The 18805-nt window shown below is 41.5% G+C and overlaps 1 protein-coding gene across 1 annotated transcript in view; it reads right to left on the minus strand.

Moving 5' to 3' along the window:
- lrp1bb (low density lipoprotein receptor-related protein 1Bb) overlaps positions 1-18805 on the minus strand; it is a 217304-nt gene that overhangs the window by 65169 nt on the left and 133330 nt on the right. The window contains 22 exon segments of the mRNA XM_027032840.2: positions 1-63; positions 65-123; positions 126-267; positions 270-331; positions 546-621; positions 623-671; positions 957-982; positions 984-1045; positions 1048-1108; positions 1240-1366; positions 2934-3063; positions 3200-3334; positions 5099-5230; positions 5619-5744; positions 6379-6519; positions 12110-12259; positions 12652-12746; positions 13107-13281; positions 13600-13827; positions 14397-14528; positions 17900-18144; positions 18403-18567. Coding sequence (XP_026888641.2) covers positions 1-63; positions 65-123; positions 126-267; positions 270-331; positions 546-621; positions 623-671; positions 957-982; positions 984-1045; positions 1048-1108; positions 1240-1366; positions 2934-3063; positions 3200-3334; positions 5099-5230; positions 5619-5744; positions 6379-6519; positions 12110-12259; positions 12652-12746; positions 13107-13281; positions 13600-13827; positions 14397-14528; positions 17900-18144; positions 18403-18567 — 2581 coding nt within the window.

Consider the following 18805-nt stretch of genomic DNA (forward strand, 5'->3'; position numbering starts at 1 on the left):
CTGAATATTCCCATAATGGATGTCACTGAAGAATATGCGACTGGGCTCTGAGGTGTGTTCGCCGATAGTGAAAAGCGAGTGCTATGACGTTCTTGAAGAAGTCGGGGTTCTCGAAAGGCTGGAGGGGGAGTTGAGGTCGCTCTCATCCGAGAGGTGGATGCTTTTCAGGATGGTGCGCTCCGAGTACAGCAGGTAGCCCTCATACCTCTGGCAGGCAAAGCCGTCCTCCGCTAGGTAACCATGCGCGCACGAGCATGTCCTCTCTGCCGCCTGCCCAGGTGGAAGCAGAGCTGCTGACAACCGCCATTGCTCCTGGCACAGGGGTTTGTGCCTAGAGGGCACATGCAGACAAAGCACGTTACTACCATCATAGAAATGTGTCACCGAAAGCTGATTTGAATGGACATCCAAGGGTTGACATAGCAATGGCCACAAGTACACTAACAGGGTGATGTTGAGTTTCGGAGTGACTCAGCGAAACAAAGAGGTGACAAAGAAATGTCGCGCAGTGCAAAATAACAAGAACATTAAGTTGAAACCTCAACCTTTCTCCCGGCCTTTGTTAAAGACTTTCACATCTTTCAGATTGACACCAAGGCCGCTCCTCATCGTCACAGCCTCCTGTGGCATCGCTCTTGAGCCCGCGGCGGATGGAACCATTGGCATGGGCTCTGCAGAGAACAGAGCCGGGGGTCAGTGTAATCACTGACACTTATCTAATTAAAAGCACTGGGGCTCATCTGAACACACTAGACAGCTGCTGCAAGTGTGCTATCCAATCACACTCCATTCATGACAATGGTGCAGAGTTTTTCATAAAGTCACTGATCTTCCTGAGGAACCCTATGCCTGGTCTTGTAGCTTCCTAGTGTGGAAAGGGTTAATTCTCCAAGACTGTAGCATCTGGCTTTGTGGACCACTTTGGAAGCACAGCATTAGTAAAAATAATATATTACCTGTCAGACCAGTAGATGTAAGCCCCCGAACACAGCCACGGAGAACAAGTCCACGTTGGCGGCTGACAGTACAATCTCTCGCTCTCCCCAGTCTCAAGGTTGATCCTTTCTATCTTGTCGGTTCGAGCGTTCGCACAGTATAATCTATTTTCCTGGAAAGCAATTTGAAAATGCACATCAGCGCATCCCCTTTTGAGCAGGCCCATTTTATCAGTAGCCTGAGAAAAGGGATGGGGAGAACGGGACTCGCACAGCTCCAGGGCCAGAGAGTGCCTTGGTGTACCTCGTAGTCAATGGAGATCCCATTGGGCCAGGCAATACCAGAGCTAACAAGCATGACCTGATCTGAACCATCCAGCCGTGCCCGGCCTATGCAGGGATTCTTCCCCCACTCCGTCCAGAATAAGTACCTGTTAAATGAAATATGGAGAACACAGCAATATGAAACCTGGCCAGCAACCACAAAGCCTTCAGCCTGATCCATTACACATGCCTGGACCATTTCTGTGTTTCAAACATAGACTGTATATACAAGTGGACTTGATTACAACAGTGAAAAGTGAAGCCACTAAGTGTCTGATGCCCTCTAGTGGCTGGCAGCAATCTCTAACCCCACCCATACCCATGTAAGTGAACTCTCATTTCAAATGACACATCTAATATTTTGTGTGTGTGTGTGTGTGTGTGTGTTCTGTCAATTGTGTTTTGTCAATTCTGTAAACTCCCCTTACCTTAATATCTCTCCTAATATTTTTATTTACAATGAGCAGGTATAGAAGTTATTTGGTGATACTTAGTGATATTTGGTCTGGAACTGATATGATTGACAGTGACTGGCTGCATTGACTTCCAGCTAAGACTGATGGTCAAACATCATGAACACACAGGCAGCTGACTTGTGAACAACTGTATTAAGCTTTGTTCAACATCTTTTTCTTACCTTTGACTATAGTAATAACTTATTTTGATATTTTTGAAGTAAAGATATGTTTTGTTCAGCAGTAAACTGTTCTAACAGACCCTCAGGGTTAAGTTCTTTGTAGTTGTTTTGGTAGCAAAGTGACTACCTGGTAGCATTAATATCCCCAACTTTTGCATAATAGCTAGCTAGCTAACATTAGCTAGTTTGTCGAAATGGCACTGAAGCACTTCACATCAAATGGGTGTGGGTTGAGTATTAAAATATTTTTCATGTCAGGTTACATTAAATTAATCGTTAAGATGCTTCATGTAAGGTTGTCTTAAATTTTCAATCATCTTGGTGGCTTTAAAAATTCACAATAGGCATCAACAGAGACATAGTGTCCATTCATATATACAGTCTGTGGTTTCAATGGACACTGTAAATCACCTATTGGTGATGCTATTAAGAGGCAAAAGGGAAAATTGTCATATTCTTTTGTAGTTATTCACTCCATGGGTGTCATTTCTGGGAAGAAACAACTCAGTCCATATGGGAAGCAAAAAGCATCATTGAAGGAAAACAGACATACTATAATCCACCACAAAGAAAACCACATCTGTTTGATTCCTTTTACACATTGTTTAATATACATACAGAAACCTTCACTTACAACTATGAGATACAAAGTGGGCCTGAAACAGGAGATGCACCTGGTAAATTAGTTATCTTAGATTAGATGGCACAATGATCTAAAGAGCACCATGATCTAAACTAGCTGATGTTAATGGAGTCAGGAATCTATTTTACCCTTAAGCAGATGGCAAAACAAGCTCACTTTTGTTTCACTTCTGCTGTCGTATGGGTTTTGACCATTCTAGAAGTCAGACTGTTCATCTCAGTCTGCGCTCAGCTCTCTGAACTGAGAACTAAGTTAAACAAAAATCTGTTTTAAAAAAAAGGGAGGGGAGATAACACTGTGGACCTGTCTGTCATTGTTTTGTGATTATAATAATGATTTGTATGAAAGCAAACAATGAGTGACCTTTGTTGTAATGTTTCCTGGTATGACATACCCTCGCTGTGGATGCACTGCAATGGCTCTGGGCTGGTCCAGACCTTCAGAGATCACCACAGACCGGTACATGCCATTCAGACGTGCAATTTCAATGAGGTTGAGACCATGATCTGTCCAGTATAGGTTGCCTTTATGGGAAATAATTTCAGTATGTGACAAAGCAACAAGACCATGCTGAAAGAAACACATTAGTCAGCCATGAGTTCTCATTATGATAGACGGCAACCTGTCCTGAAAATCACATAACATTTTTAAATGTCTGACCAGCGATCCAGTCCACAGCGATGCCCTCCACTCTGCTGATGCCAGTGGTAATAATGTGCTCTCTCCATGTCTGGTCCCTCTTGGCCCTGGAAATTCGGTTCAGGCCCATGTCTGTCCAGTAGACTGTGTCATTGCCTGTAGACAGGGGGCCATATTTCAAAACCAGAGCCAAAACACTGAGCACAGGGTGCTTTTCATGCCCCATGTACTGCATGTCTAACAACTCCACAGCATGGAACAGCAGGTACACCATAGTTGGACAAAGGAAAGGTTTGCATGCAATGCCATTACTCTTGTTGATTTATTCAACACACCATTTGCATAATCTCAAAAGAGCATTTAAACGTCTTGCAAACCTGATGAGACATCTGAGAGCCTACAATCACAGATCATTTACATAAAACATTGAATATGCTGATCTCTTGCACTAACAGGTTATCACTGGGGGTTGAATGCATAATTTGACAGCAGAGAGCGACCCAGTTTACTGTTTATGCACTATAAATGGCCTTGGCAGAGTCTACACTATGGTGGTGTTTGGTTTATTTGCACCCAGCTAACAGATCTCTTACATGTGATTGGAGCTGGCTGGAAGGCCTCCATCCGTTTTGCACTCCAACAAGCTGGCTCATAATGGCATGCAAACTGTATGCAAATACAATCAGCTGTCGTGGGCTGAGCCTGTGTTGAGCTCAGCCCGCTCACCTGAGTCCCTGCAGCGTGCTAGCTTGTGTAGTGGAGGGAACAAGAGAGTGTAGGAGACAAGTGTAGAGACTCTCTGACCATCTGCCCATTCTGCCATTAAACCGAGGTCAGCAATTACAGAAATTACAGACATTTATGGAAATTAGGGGTGTGTCAGGGTGGGGGGATGGATATGGTTTCACAGCTCAGTGTTGCGCTTCCAACTTGTTATTTATGGCAAAAAAATTAAACCTGTTCAATTGTACGCTACATAATGGACACACAGCACACTGTTCTTTCCTTTATTTGCACCAGAGCATAAACAATTATGCAATTTCATTGTACTTTTGTTCGGAAAGGCAAAGGAAGGAGATGCAGAGGCATGGACAGACCACAATACATCGTGAGACTTTAGTACATGTGGGTGTTTGTGTCTACGAGTGAATGCATTTATGGAAATCAGGGCCTGTTCCATGTGACTGGCTTTTAATATGATAATTTGGTGGCATAACACAAAGACTTCTTCCTCTATGCTCACTTTTGCTGGCACTTGTCACTACTGAATTCTCCTATAAACGGGCTGAATCATCTTACATCTGAGCAATGACATACTCACATCAGAACAGTCCATCCATGGCATGAATAATGCAAAGGCTGACAAAACCTCCTGCACGCCACCGGGCTGCTACACAGCCCTCCCTCCTGGTAACTACCTCCATTTGATGGATTGTCCAATATATTACTCTGTGTCCCTTATGATGCTGGCTTTAGGAGATATGAGGCATTTATCTGTGGTGCCTCCAGCATCAACTCACTTAACCCATCTCAACCCTTTATCACTACCTGATGTGATGCACAGGCTTGTACAGTCCCCTTTAATCAGGTAAGAAACTGTGCAGCTAATATTAGATTGCATGTCTGACAGTAATCGACATGAAAAATGTGATGTGGGGAACGTGGCGCAGGCTTTATGGCTGATCAAAGACGAAGAAAGTGTATGAAGTCAGAGCAGTTAGAGAGAGCGAGAGAGAGAGAGAGAGAGAGAGAGAGAGAGAGAGAGAGAGAGAGAGAGAGAGAGAGAGAGAGAGAGAGAGACTGTGTGAGAGGGAGAGAGAGAGAGAGAGAGAGAGAGAGAGAGAGAGAGAGAGAGAGAGAGAGCAAAAAGAGAGGTGGGTGAGGAGTGGCACAGGGATGGATAAAATGGTGGACATGTACCTGCATGGAAGTCCACTCCCACAGCAAACAGGGTTCCACCTATTGGCATGAGAGTCTCTGTGTGTTCAGTGGGGTCGAGAGACATTCCACGCACCCCCTCATGGACAGAGTAAATCAGAAAGGAGCTCAGGCCTTCCAAAGAGAACATCAAAAAGCACACGTGAAAAACAAAATCAAGGACACTTGCTGCCACTCCAAAATAACACAAAATAAGATTATTTATTAAGAAATGCAAATGGTCTACAGCCTCACTGTAAACATGAGTGCTTATCTGACAAGTGGCAAATTAAAGAAAAAAGGCCACATTTATCAAAAATACTTAACACATTTTATCAAATAGTTGGAACATGTCAAGTATCCTAGCCAATCATTGGATGCCTCCTTTATTTTAATTTTTCATCAAAATAGATTTAAATGTACTAAATGCCAAGGGCTAGGAAAGCCCCATTTGGACAAAAGATAACCTGCATCTGGTCCAACGTTTGCTGTCCAATCCCTGTGTTTATCTGTGCTGGCATACCTTCACAGGAGAGGCGGTCGCTGCGTAGGTGGTAACCCACAGTGCAGGCGCAGCTACGTGTGTTCTCGGACGTCGGCAGGCAGAGCTGCGAGCAGCCGCCGTTGTTCAGCTGGCAGGCGTTCCTCCCTGTACAATATGACGGCGACAGGCACGTCAGTAAGGACTCTGGTGGTAGGGCACCGCATGCCTCAGGGAACTGAAGGCGTTTGTCCTGCTGCGTGCTCAAGGGTTGGGCAGACAGTAATGAGACGGGTCCGAATATGAATAGAGGAGCTAATTGCTGCTTGAGAAGTTTAGATGCCAGATAGATTTACATCTGAGCCTGCCTAATGGTAATTCTTTATTCAAGTGGACAGTTTAGTCCATAGCGATGCTGTTAATGGAGCTGCCATTACCCTGAATTATTTGCCTAATAACTCACAAAATGGAAAAGTGATTCTCCAGTAAATCTCAACTCTGGAAGGCACTTTTACAGATTGAAAAGAAGGAGAGGGTATATTTGTGTTATCAAGCGTTATGCAATATTCAGATGATAAACTGCAATAGTTGCTCAGTATAATCTATGCATGAGTAAATCAACAGCAGATTAAAGTCTTTGAAAGAAACAGTCAACCATTTCTTTTTTTTTAATTATTTACATCTCATTTTACAGGACATTTTAATTTACATTACATACGACTACTCATTTTGACAGACCACAACAAAGTAACACCCTTATGCAGATGCTGCGTGCTTACAGGCTGCTTGTTTGGTGCCTCACCTCTCTGGCCGTCTCTGTCGTACACTTTCATGTGCACCACACCGCTGGTTTTGTTGCGCAGCACCACGGGATGGCGGCCATCCCGCTTGGCCACTGTCCCCAGCTGGGCCAGATCCTCATCTGCCCACCACAACTTGCCACCTGTTAAAGCAGATGAATCATTCATTTCCCAGAGCCACAGCCAATATGCTATGGCCCAAAGCCGACCGTTTCCGCACAGCGCGTGGGTACACAGCGGTACACGCCACTGCCACTCTAGCAGGTGAAGTCTGTGTAGGTGAGCCTGAGGGCTGACTCATCCTCGCCCAAGCAGTGAACTCCAACAGTGCAGGAGCTCATGGGGAGGGGCAGAGCCTGAGCAAGAGGGATCGTTGCCTTTCCTGTGTGAGCCAATGAGGTGGCCTGGGACTAGGCAGCCTAGGACGAGGTCCCTCCGTTTACTGAGCCGTTGAAGCAGGGAAGAGGTTGAAGTGGAGCTGCAGATAGCAGGTCCTTCTTTCGTTTCCACTCGGGAGGCTCGAGCACACCATGAAGCGTTGCCGAGATATTTCTTGGCTTCAAGCCTAGACTACACCTGGGTGCTGCAGAGAGGCAGTTAGACCCCAGAGAGCAGAAGTGCTGGGACAGGAGACTAAAAGCAATACAACATGAATGCATGGGAGGCAGGGAAAAGGTAACCTTCATCTTTTGAGAAGAAAGCTAAAAAGTGATCAGGGAAATTATTTTAACAAATGTACATCAGTGGAAAGATGAGGGTTTCAATATTTATTACATAGCTATAGTATGATTCTGGTTACCTTTTTATTGCATGACTAAGGTAAATATAATACTAGAAGGCATTCAAGGCATGAAAGGAATGCAAATAAATTAAATAAATGCAGTGGTTATATAGAACTGAAATGGGATACTGAGTATAGAGATGTAATAAGGGTATCAAACAGAGTCTGAGAACCTGCATTCAAACTTTGGCATGGGGCCATTTACCCTCCTTGTTTCATAGTTGTGGGAGACAGTAAGATTAATATCTTTATGAAAAATGTAATATTTGCTGTGAGTAACTATATAGTTATGCAGCAGGCTTATTATTTATTTTACTTTATTTTATTTTATTTATTGTTATTTATCCTCATTTATTGAAAATAGAAAAGTTTCAGAGAGATCTAGTTATTAAAGTGTAAAGAAATCTAGAGTCTCAGTCTTGCAACTTGTGCAAAACTGTTAAAGATTCCAGATTCCAAGAATATAGATATATTTGGCTAGAACAAGTGTAGTGGGCACATGCATCTTATCGATGACATATATCAGTTTTCTGGTGTGATCAATTGGTCAGAATGAAAATGATGACCTGCAATCCGCCCCCAAAATATTCAACCCTCCAAATTGCCTACAATTGGTCACCAGCACTGTCAGTGTTAATTTGCTGCTATCTGAAGTGGAGGCTCACTCTGATTGCTTTAGCATTTCTCATCAGGAACAATTTTCACTTTAACTATCTGATGTGAAGACAGACATACCAGTCAAATAGACTAAACCTGCCATAGCATAGACAGCACACCAGCCTCAGGTCAGTAAAATTGCTTTAATTTTGTAAGTCATCATCCACTTCGATTTCCTCTTTGTTTCTTGATTAGGGCTGTGCTTTGATGTGAGTCAGTCATTGGATTTTTTTAAAGCATCAATCACATAACCAGCATTAACATCGACCCCACATTACGCAGGGGCTTCTGCTAAGTACATATTCCCTCTACATCTCTCTGCAACCTGCCTGTCACAACTTGCTACTTTACACTTGACCAGTATGTTGGAACCCAAAATCTGTATGACAGATGGCTACAGTCAGATAGCATTTTCACCACAGTGCAGACAAAGAGGCATTAAAGGGGCATAAACTGATAACATGGCATGATGGTTAACCTTGGAACATGCCTTTAAATAAACAGCCCTCATTTGGAAAGAGATGACGAAGATACAGGCCAAAGATCTTAGATCGCAATCTCATCCAATCTGCGGACGGCATTGGCTTAGGATGACCCTTGATGCAGTGTCCCAAATAGCTAATCAATTACACCAATTTTGGAAATCAGAGGGCTAGGAAGGAGTTGTTTGCTCCATACCAGTTCAATAGCTTTGATTAACCTTGAATGAGCTAAACATAAACTACAGAATTCTAATAGACTTGGAACTTTCCACACTTTTAGCAGATAACCAAAGAACAAGAGATCAATATGGCTTAAAATGACATTACAGATTTCACTATGCCATATGTATGATGAAAGCCAGCTGTGGGACTGTCAGTAGTCTTACCATGGGGAACAAACTTGCAGCACTACATTACCATCACCCATTCAAAGGAGATTACATGAAACACAGGTTTACTTTTTAATGATGCGCTACATCTTCACACAAGTGGGCTTATTCTGTACGCAACCTTTATGCTCATTTACCTTTTTACCTTTTATTCGAATCATTGTATTAAGAAAGAAAAAGCTCTTAAGAAAGAAAATGTATTGTCTCCAAGAAAAAGCTCTCTCATCCATGGATTTAAGTTTGCAGGCACAGTACTGTAGAATAAGAGAACTAATAGAGCAAAAAGAACAAGGATGAGTAAAAAAACTTCACCAGATCACATAGGTAAACTGGGGCTCAACCATGAACTGTTTTATATGTTAAAATGTTAAAACTGTTTTATATGTTAATATAAGCAGTTTATGGTCAGAAAAGCCCATCTAGGTAACATCTAAATTTTCACTACCAATCCCTGATGTGCAAATAAAATCCAAAATGTAATCTTTATTATGAGTGGGAAATGTAAGTAAAGTTGAGTAAAGTTTAGTCAGTGATCTCAATGAAATTTGCTACAAAACGATATGAAGGTTTCTCTACATCAATATTAATTAAATCACCAATTAGTAGTATTGTCTAGCAAGTATGGCTTAAGTGAGTTGAACTTCAAGTTCAACAAAATCTGAGCGGAACACAGGATTGTAATTAAATTAAAATGAAAAAACAGGAGAGGTACAAGCAATTTTGAAAAGCTAAGCATTCAAAATATGATATTTCAACAATTGGCAAGTCAGATCAGCAAATGACTGGTTAAGGATTAAGTAGGGTAGTCACGCATGCAGAATTTTCCTAAGGTTCTCCAAAAGTGCAGCAGAACCCACAAGACTTGAGTACATGCCATCCCTCCTAAAGAACCCAGGGTGCTGCCAGAAAGTGTCAAAATGATCCTTGAAGTGATGCAATGCTAGAGTTGCTACACACTAAGGACAAGAGAAAATCCTTTCCCTCAAAATACTACCCACAGAAACACCCACACACATGACTGCATGGGCATCTATCCACCCACCAGAATACCTTCACATGGACAGAGGTGCGCGAGCACACACACATACATACACGCACACACACATACACATACACAAACACACACACACATACACACACATACACACACACACACACACACACACACACACACACACACATACATACACACACACACACACACACACACACACACACACACACACACACACACACACACACACACACACACACACACATCTTTCAGCTGTGCACTTTCAATTGTGCACTTTCAATTGATCACTAAAGAACCAAATAAATAGAAGTCTTGGAAAAGGCCTTACGGGGTACAAATAATCACCTCACCTTTCAGCAAGAGCCATCTGCCATGAAAAGTTTCACAAGAAAAATAGCCTACTAAAGTCCTTTTAAAAGTTTCCCATGTAATTAGACATAGAATGACTCCAACCTAAAGTTAAGCAACATCTCTAGTCCTGCAGATCAAAACAAATGAGTGCAGAACTCCTCCTAAAATGGAGGCATCTCTCTGTCAGTAAAAAGCTACTTGCTGCAGTTCTCTAATAGCCTGTGCCTTTGCCTTAACAAATTTGATAATGTGTGGTACAAGGGAAGAATGCCCAGTTAAAATGACAGAAAATATATGACCAAAGCTTCAGTGACAAACCAAAATACAGGCCACTGCATGCCCCATTAGTTCTCCAGACTAACGCCCTGCTAAAAGCAAGTGCCAGACTTCTGAACACTCACATGTCCCTGGAAGAGCAAAAGAAAGCATTTCTCAGCACATCCAAAGCATTTCCAAAGACACACTAATTGTGATGGATAGCACATAGTGAAAGCAACATTTTGCCATTTTGCTGTAGCCTATTACTTTTTAGAAAGTGTGCCATTAGTCTTTCTGGTGGCCTCTGTTCTGCTTTACTTTATTAACAACTTCAAACCCAAGACTGGAGCACCAGTGATAACCAAGACGGTTTTTAGGTCTCTGTAAATGGGGTGCATCAAACCACCACACCACACCTGCTAAAATATCCTACAGTTACTTTGATCTTGTTCTTTGTTAGTAAACTCAGAATGAGCCCTGGGGTAGCTTTTGTACTGTTCAGGAGGTCCCTGATTGAGCGTTTGAACTTGTTCACCTGAGCTGGTATTGCAATTAACTGCCTGTTCACTTTTTCTTAGGGGATTATACTTTCTGCTTAAAATGCAATATGAATATAGAGGCTTCATAAACATCTTTTACAGAATATCTCTATAATTATATAAAATTACAGTTTAGGGAGACACAGCACTTATTAGATTATTGAATCATTAATGTTCTTCATTATTGTTCTTCCATTTTTAAGATTTTAAGGAAAGATTTTTAAGATTTTAAGGAAAATGTTGCAGGTAACAGTAAATTATTTTAAACCACAACCAGTAACTTATTTTGTAAAAATATATGCAAAAAAAGCAGACACTTAATGACAGCAGTCTCCGCATTCACCACACTTATATAAACTGACATGGTCGTCTCTTATTTGGTCACCATCAACATGAATATGCTCCCTCTGCAGGAGTTGTCTCTAATCCCCTCAGGTAATGTTTCTGTGTTAAGGAAAGATTCATATTTTGTTTTAAACGTGGTCTAATGTGAATGGTGAGATTAAAAAGCAGATGCTCTGCCTCAGTTGGGTGTCTGCTCAGACAGCTAGCTCTCATTATCCTGCTCCATCTGGAGAAAAATGATAGCAGCTTCTTTTACAACATTGTGGTTTACTTTGAGGCCTAGATTTATTTTCCCACTTGATGAGCTATGCTATTTCCAGTAGAACAACTAAATGGAAAACAATTAAATCTCATTTATGTCCCATAATGTACTTTACTCTCAGCAAATCCACAATACAGTATTATACATTTTGGGAGAAACCTTTCAGTCCCTGTACACAATATCTCACATTCATGTGTCTTTCCTCCTTCTCATATCATGAAACATGACCTCTATGGTATCTGTCCCAATGCTGTGGAATAGCCAGAAATCAATGGAAGAGCATAGCAGCCAGCTACCTGTAGAACACTGCCTGCATACACTGGGTCATTGCAATTAAAGTGAAACAGTCAGTTTGTAGGAATAAATAACATAACAGCAGAAGTTTCCTCGACAAAAGTGCATGGATCAATAAAAGAACAGTTTGTTCAAATAGGATTCAAACAGAACAAACTGCCACCAGGGTGCAATACCAATACCACTGGGCTTGTTGATCATTGCACCCTGAGTTTGAACCTTGAAATAAACACCATTTATTAATTACCAGATTTTCATATGACATTGCACATACGTAATCTACGGCACTGGGTTGTTCAAATTGTTCATGTTGTAGTGTCAGGCCACATGCCCTAGCTGTAAATGCTGCTCCTCACTTACCCATGACTGCCAGAGCTGTGCCTTTGGTTAAGTCCCTCTTCATGGTCTCAATCACCTCAAAGCCACTGCCATCCAGATTACACCTGTTGATCGTGCCATTGGCTGAGCTGATCCAGTACAACTTGCTTGCAGGAAAGTCTATTGAGAGGCCTGAGGGGAGAGTTGAAGGTTAGGAGTGGGCCTGATAGATACATTATCTGCTTTCAAGATCATGGCCAGGGGTGCTAGCAGGGAGAGGAGTATGTAATCTCAAAATAATATGTTTTGTTTGTGATCTCAAGGAGAAATGTGAATAGCTCTCTTTTACTGCAGTCTCTTACTGTATTCTGTTACTTGACCACAAGAGGATTCAATCGACAAGATTTAAGAATGTAAATGAGTACATATCTTGACTGAAAGAAGTAAAGGATATTTAGCCAGTTACAGTTTTTCTGTGCTTATGGTCTCCAGGTCATCACTGTGAGAAAAAGATGTTTTGTTCTCAAATGAAAAAGAGCAAGAAAGAGGGGAAATAAAAATGGCATTATGCACTAATCACTGACCCACTGGCTCTCTTTGGTTCTGGTGAAGAACTTTTCTGTTACTCCCGTCCATGTTGGCTACATTAATAGTGTTGCCATCTGTCCAGTATATCTTCCTATGGTGTTACATTAAGTAAAATGGAAAAAAAACAACAACAATGCATTAAATATACACACGTGTGTGTGTGTGTGTGTGTGTGTGTGTGTGTGTGTGTGTGTGTGTGTGTGTGTGTGTGTGTGTGTGTATATATATATATATATATATATATATATATATATATATATATATATATATATATATATATATAATCATGGAATAAAAAACACAAAGAAAATAAAAATTCTTATCCTCATAAAAATTGCCTTTTTGGACTTTCTGCTCGAGACTAGAATATCCCAATGTCCACTAAAAATTACAGCATGCATCTTCTACTGGACATATTAACAACCATAATTGTATATCTTGGACTTCTTACCCTTTAGCTGGATGTACTGTCAGACACTTTGGTTTATCAATCCCATGAATGACTGAGGTTTTAAGAGATCCATCCAGTCGAGCCACATTGATCTGGGTCTCTTCGTTCTCAGAACTCAGCCAATACATATTCCTCGAGAGCCAATCTAACGCTAATCCACGGCAGTTCTGGATATCTGCAAATAGTGGAGGCCACACTGATTGTTGTCATCAACATGAGCACAAGGACAGCGAAGGACTGCAAGGCACTTCTGGAAGAGCCCTAGAGGGCACACTCAGACCTCTGTTTGATCCAGTCCTACTGTGCATATATTTGTCCAGCAACAGTTTAGATGTTAGGAAAAGGCAACTCTAGAAAGTATATTTCTAATATAAAGTGTAGACCATCACAGCATGAAGCAAAAAAAAAACGCAAATGGCTAAGACATAAAATGATGGTGACTGATTTGGTGCTTATCAAACCCAGTGAGGGTGAAAAGGGCTGTCTGACTTACCTCCTGATATGACTGTCTCAAGGCTTGTTCCATTGATAAAGGCCCGCTTTATGGTCTGAGTCTTCACATCTGCCCAGTAAATCCGCTCATCTAGAGCATCGTAATCCACGACTGTGACATCATCAATGTCAGGAACAGTCAAAGCGGTCATGATGTTCATGTAGGGATTATCGATATCCACACCTCGGATCTCAGACCGCCTCACATAGAGCAAAAACCTCTTCAGTGCTGAAGCGGCACACACACGCACACACACACACACACACACACACACACAAGCCCACCAATACATGCTCTGTCAAATGTACTGCATATGAAGCCCACACAGACACACAGATATGTACAGCACTGTGGGTGAATAACACTATATGGGGAAGTAAAACAGATTATTCTACCATTCAGAATGGTTATATTCTGACAAAAATAATTTTATCTGGAATATAAGTGAAGTTTTGTGACACTAAATAGCATTTCATTGTAAGTGGGTCAGGGAGGGTTGGCAGACCTTTGCAGGATGCAGAATCTGCCTCCTGATTTAGAATGTTATAGCATCAGTGACTTCAGCAACCCAGATGCTCAACAGTGAAACCATGTCAATTGAGAAGGCTTTCTGACGTAAAGACACTGCAAAGTGCTTTCCACTACCAGGGGGGTTGTGGGTTTCCCAAAAGCATTGTAACAAAGATCATCATTAAATGGTACAGCAAATCTCTCTCTCTCATTTCAAATGTTTTTAACACTATGATGCTTTTGGGAAATTGCAGCAGCTGCAGTACAGCGCAGGGGGCTTCACTCACCCACACAGGAACGGTTGTTGGGAGAGATCTTCATGAGGTGGGGACAGGAACAAGCTGCAGTGCGATTGTAATCGATGAGGCAGAGATGTGAGCAGGGCCCTCTCCCACCGTTCGCTCCACAAGGGTTGGATGCTGAATTACCAGCAGTGACACACATTCAGACAAGCCAAAGGAAAACATAACAAGGACAGAAATCAATACCATGTCAACTGGGTCTTGGTTCAAAAATGCAGCCATCTTTAATGAAATCTTAGCTAGCCTTCACAGACATCAACTGAACAAACCACGCTCAAATCTAACTTTCAACACAGAGAGACAATCAAAAGGCTGTGTAAAGCAGTTACAGTGAAATTTAAAGAATTGAATTATTCTTAATGAAACTAAAACCTTTCAGGCCTGAACTGGAGGCAACAAAATGTGCTTACACATAAGAAGAGTTAATCAATAAAGGATATAAAGCAAATAAAAAGCCCCCCTCCTTCAAGTTTGGATGTAACATGGTAAGGGTGTGGACATATCAGGACCACAACTAAAACCTCAAAGGCCAGTGCGGTACTCAGAGCAAAGAACCTCCTCTTCAGTTGCCTGCACAGTGCCACACACACCACTCTTACAAACTACCCATATCCTCATAACCTTTCTGTGCAGGAGCGCAGCAGTGTGAAAGAACTGTAGTCTTCCGGAACGGCGCTAGCACGTCTGTTTCATGAGAGCAACGGCCCATTCCTGCTATACTTCATCGGGGACTACTGCTGACCAGGCAGATCAAATGATAATGGCTAAGAGGTCACCAGAGAATAGTTAATTATCTCTCTACTCCTTCTCACTTTTGATGGCAACGCTCTCTCTGTCAGCACACCAGGGGAGCCATTGAAACATAAGCAAATGTGCAGTAGGAACAACTAGATGTTAACAGAGGGGTGTTTTGATATAACTGGCAGTGTTAACCATGATTATATATATATATATATATATATATATATATATATATATATATCACTTAGTATTAAAATAAGTCCCGGGAAAATAACATACATGATCTAAAAGTTGTTTTTCCTTGAAAATTTGTCTAAAGTCTACATTTGTCCACTTTGCCTCATATTTTTATAGCTTGGCTTGAAGAGTTCAAGACCTGGCTGCTGTTCTCTGCAAATGGTCTGCTAATGGATTTATGACGTGATATGACTCTTCAACATGTTGTTGTTGTTTTGGAATGGACTGGGGTTTACAATTTGGCATGTCATATATATTTGCTGAATTATCTGTGAAGGTTGACATCTTCACAGCTCCCAAATAATACAACACTGTTCCCAGTTTAAATTCCTTTAACCTTTGAACATGAATCCAGAGCTACAGTGCAACTAGTTGCATCTTGTAAATAAATAATTGCTCTAACAGGATTTTGGAAATGGGCCCACTATTTTTTCCCCAATGCTGATCTAGTTTCTTACATGAAGTCAGCATATTTTACCATAAGTGAAAATAACTAATAATTTTAAGTGACTAAATTATAGACTAACATCGCAATGAATTAGTTATCCATTCAACTGGTCTTCGGGGGGAATCTAACTCGCTAAAAAATACTGGATAAATACCGGCAGTGCACTTGACTTGTGCTGGAAGGCAACACTCTACTGCCTCATTCTCACCATAAATGGTACAGAATGTAATGACACACTTTATCAGTCTGACCTGGCAAACATCATCAGTATAAGTTAAGAACTTATGAACTTATAAGTTCAAGATCAAGTCTTCTTGCTTTGCCTAGATTGAACATAAATCTAAAGTGATTTCCACTCTGTCAGCAAACTAACTAATATTCTGAAATGGGATGCTAAGCAGCCCAGAACAAGGGTAAAAAGTTCTTTAGACATTGAAGATCTGGCACATTTTCTCTAACCCCACGTTAAGGCACCTTCAGTCTTTCCGCCACACATTATGTATTTACAACCTGCATGTTGACGCCTGCAGTCTGGCCCCATTAGCCTGGTGTGCATTCCCCCATCTCACTCCCTACTGTTCTCCAGAGGTTCCTTGTTCTCCCCTGCCAGCACAGCAGGACTGAATGCAAAACCCGATTTCCCTGGCCTGTTAGTGGCCCGAGCCTGCATGTTGGACAGCGGTGATAGCCAGCGTTTCCCGATGGGCTCTTTAAGATTGGATTAGCTATACTTATTGGCTTCCTTGGCAACGCAGCACAATTTGTCAGCACTTATGAGGGTAAAACAGTCACTCGACTGCTGATACAATGGCAGAAGATCTGAATGTAGCCCAGGTGTTTTGGAAGGGTTTTATGCTTTTTGGGGTGGGCTGAACTGATGCAAATGAGATTACTTGGGATGATGAGCATACACAGACACACTACATTTATGGGGAACTGAGCACCTGGCACACTTTTAACATCAGTCGACTATAAACATTCTCTACACCCAAAGCCAAAGTTGACTTTACTATGTTCTTGTTACCATTACTACTGCATGTGTGACTGGGAGGGACGCAATGTATCATATTTAATGAAGCACAACAATACAGACTTATAGTATGTCTATAATAGAAAACATGCGTGCTCTGCATTTTATAACAAAATTTACTTCTACTTATCATTGATGGACGTTACCTATTTTTTCAATTATCAAACCTTTTATAGCTTATGAAGCTCTGGAAACCACTTATTACCTCTGCTGCCTTTTTTCTGAATTCATTATGCTGCTATATGTTGGAGTGGATAAAAGTCAAGGAGGACAAAATGTGCACTGTGAAGATAAATTGGGGTTGTCCCTACTGGCTAGGAAGGAAAAGAAAAGAAAAAAAAAACAAAACTCCTTAACACCACCATGACACAATTAAAATTAATTTAGGTAGAGTAGGGGAACTTATCCAAAGCCTGCATTAGGCTGGCCTGTTCTCTGCATGACCCCTTATTTAATTATTCAGCCACTTCAGCCACCTCCATTGAAGCTTCTCTCTGACTGGGGTAGAAATGAATGAACAGCAGAAACCAGTTCAAATGAATCTCTACCATATAGAGTGGCCAATGGACTAATTCACTCTGTGTCTCCCTCTTTAAAATTTAGAGCAAGGTGGATGAAATTTCCACCATAAAATCCCACATTGCATGGTAACAGTCATAAGAGAATTTGTGAGAGAAGCTTAATTGTAATTGCTCTGTTACTGGCTGCCTTTTTGGATCCCATGGGAGGTCTGAGTACCTCGTATGATGGGAATAGCAGTATGGAAACAAACCACAACACCAGAGTCCTCAACACCAGTGAAATTGCTGATTTAGAAACTAAGAATCTGCTCACATCTGTTTCATACATGGCCTTGAGTTTCTTGAAAGGTAAATAAAAAGTAATGTATTGTTATCATTATTATTAACAAGAAATTATGCTATTACTGAGCTAAACCACATCTCAGATGTTGTATTTCAGTTAACTGGACAGCAAAGAACCAAGCTCCATTGCAAGATTCCCAGTATATTACAATAGAAGAGAAGTATTTACCCTCTGGTTGTCTGCTGGGATGATAAATCTGTAGGTCAAAAGGCTGGGCACTAGTCTTCTGGATAACTGTCACATTGTGTCCAGTCCATTTATTGGCTCTAGCCAAAGTATTGGTCCTCCAGTCAGTCCAGTATACGCTTCCTCCAAAAAGAGAGACTGCAAAAGGGTGGGAGAGGTATTCATGTCCTCTGAGGATCTCAATCACCGCAGTACCATCATACAAGGCTGAGTAGATGGCATCCGATCTGTGGGAAAGATAAGAAATATCACGTCAGGTCTTCTCACCCACACAAGTCTGGTAATGCTCCGTTGACAAGGTGTGATACTGCTGACAGATGTGCTGGGGGAGTCGTCAGACAAGAAGCTTCAAGTGAAAGTTGGACTATGTCCGTATTTTTCTGCAAACACTGTTGCTTTCTGGAGGATAAAAGAACATGTATAGAGGAGAACTACGAGTATAATTTATAGGATACATATATGTATTTTTTTTCTTGCTCGCCTACCGAGCATCTGTCCATATTATGCGCCTTTCCAGATGGTCCAGTGTGAGTCCATTTGGCCAGGCTCCTATCTCCATGTCCTTAAAGACTACATGTCTTCCACCTCCACTCATCGATGCTGCCTCAATCCGTGGAAAACTGGCATCCCAGTCTGTCCAGAAAATAATTCTGCACCAAAAAATAAACAAATAAATAATTACCATTTATCCATGGCTGACTTCAGGTTCATAAGGGAGTTATTGCTGAGTAGATAGCATAACATATAAAGGAGCAGATGCCCAATTATGGACATTCATTTGCTATGTTTGTGAGTCTGAGAGACTTAACGAAGGGTTTTCTACAGTAGGCTAATACACTACCACAGATAACACACTCTGTGGTCTTAAAAGGCAACCAAAGCAGTTTT

Source organism: Electrophorus electricus, chromosome 25 (assembly GCF_013358815.1).
Source record: "Electrophorus electricus isolate fEleEle1 chromosome 25, fEleEle1.pri, whole genome shotgun sequence".
NCBI classification, from domain to species: domain Eukaryota; kingdom Metazoa; phylum Chordata; class Actinopteri; order Gymnotiformes; family Gymnotidae; genus Electrophorus; species Electrophorus electricus.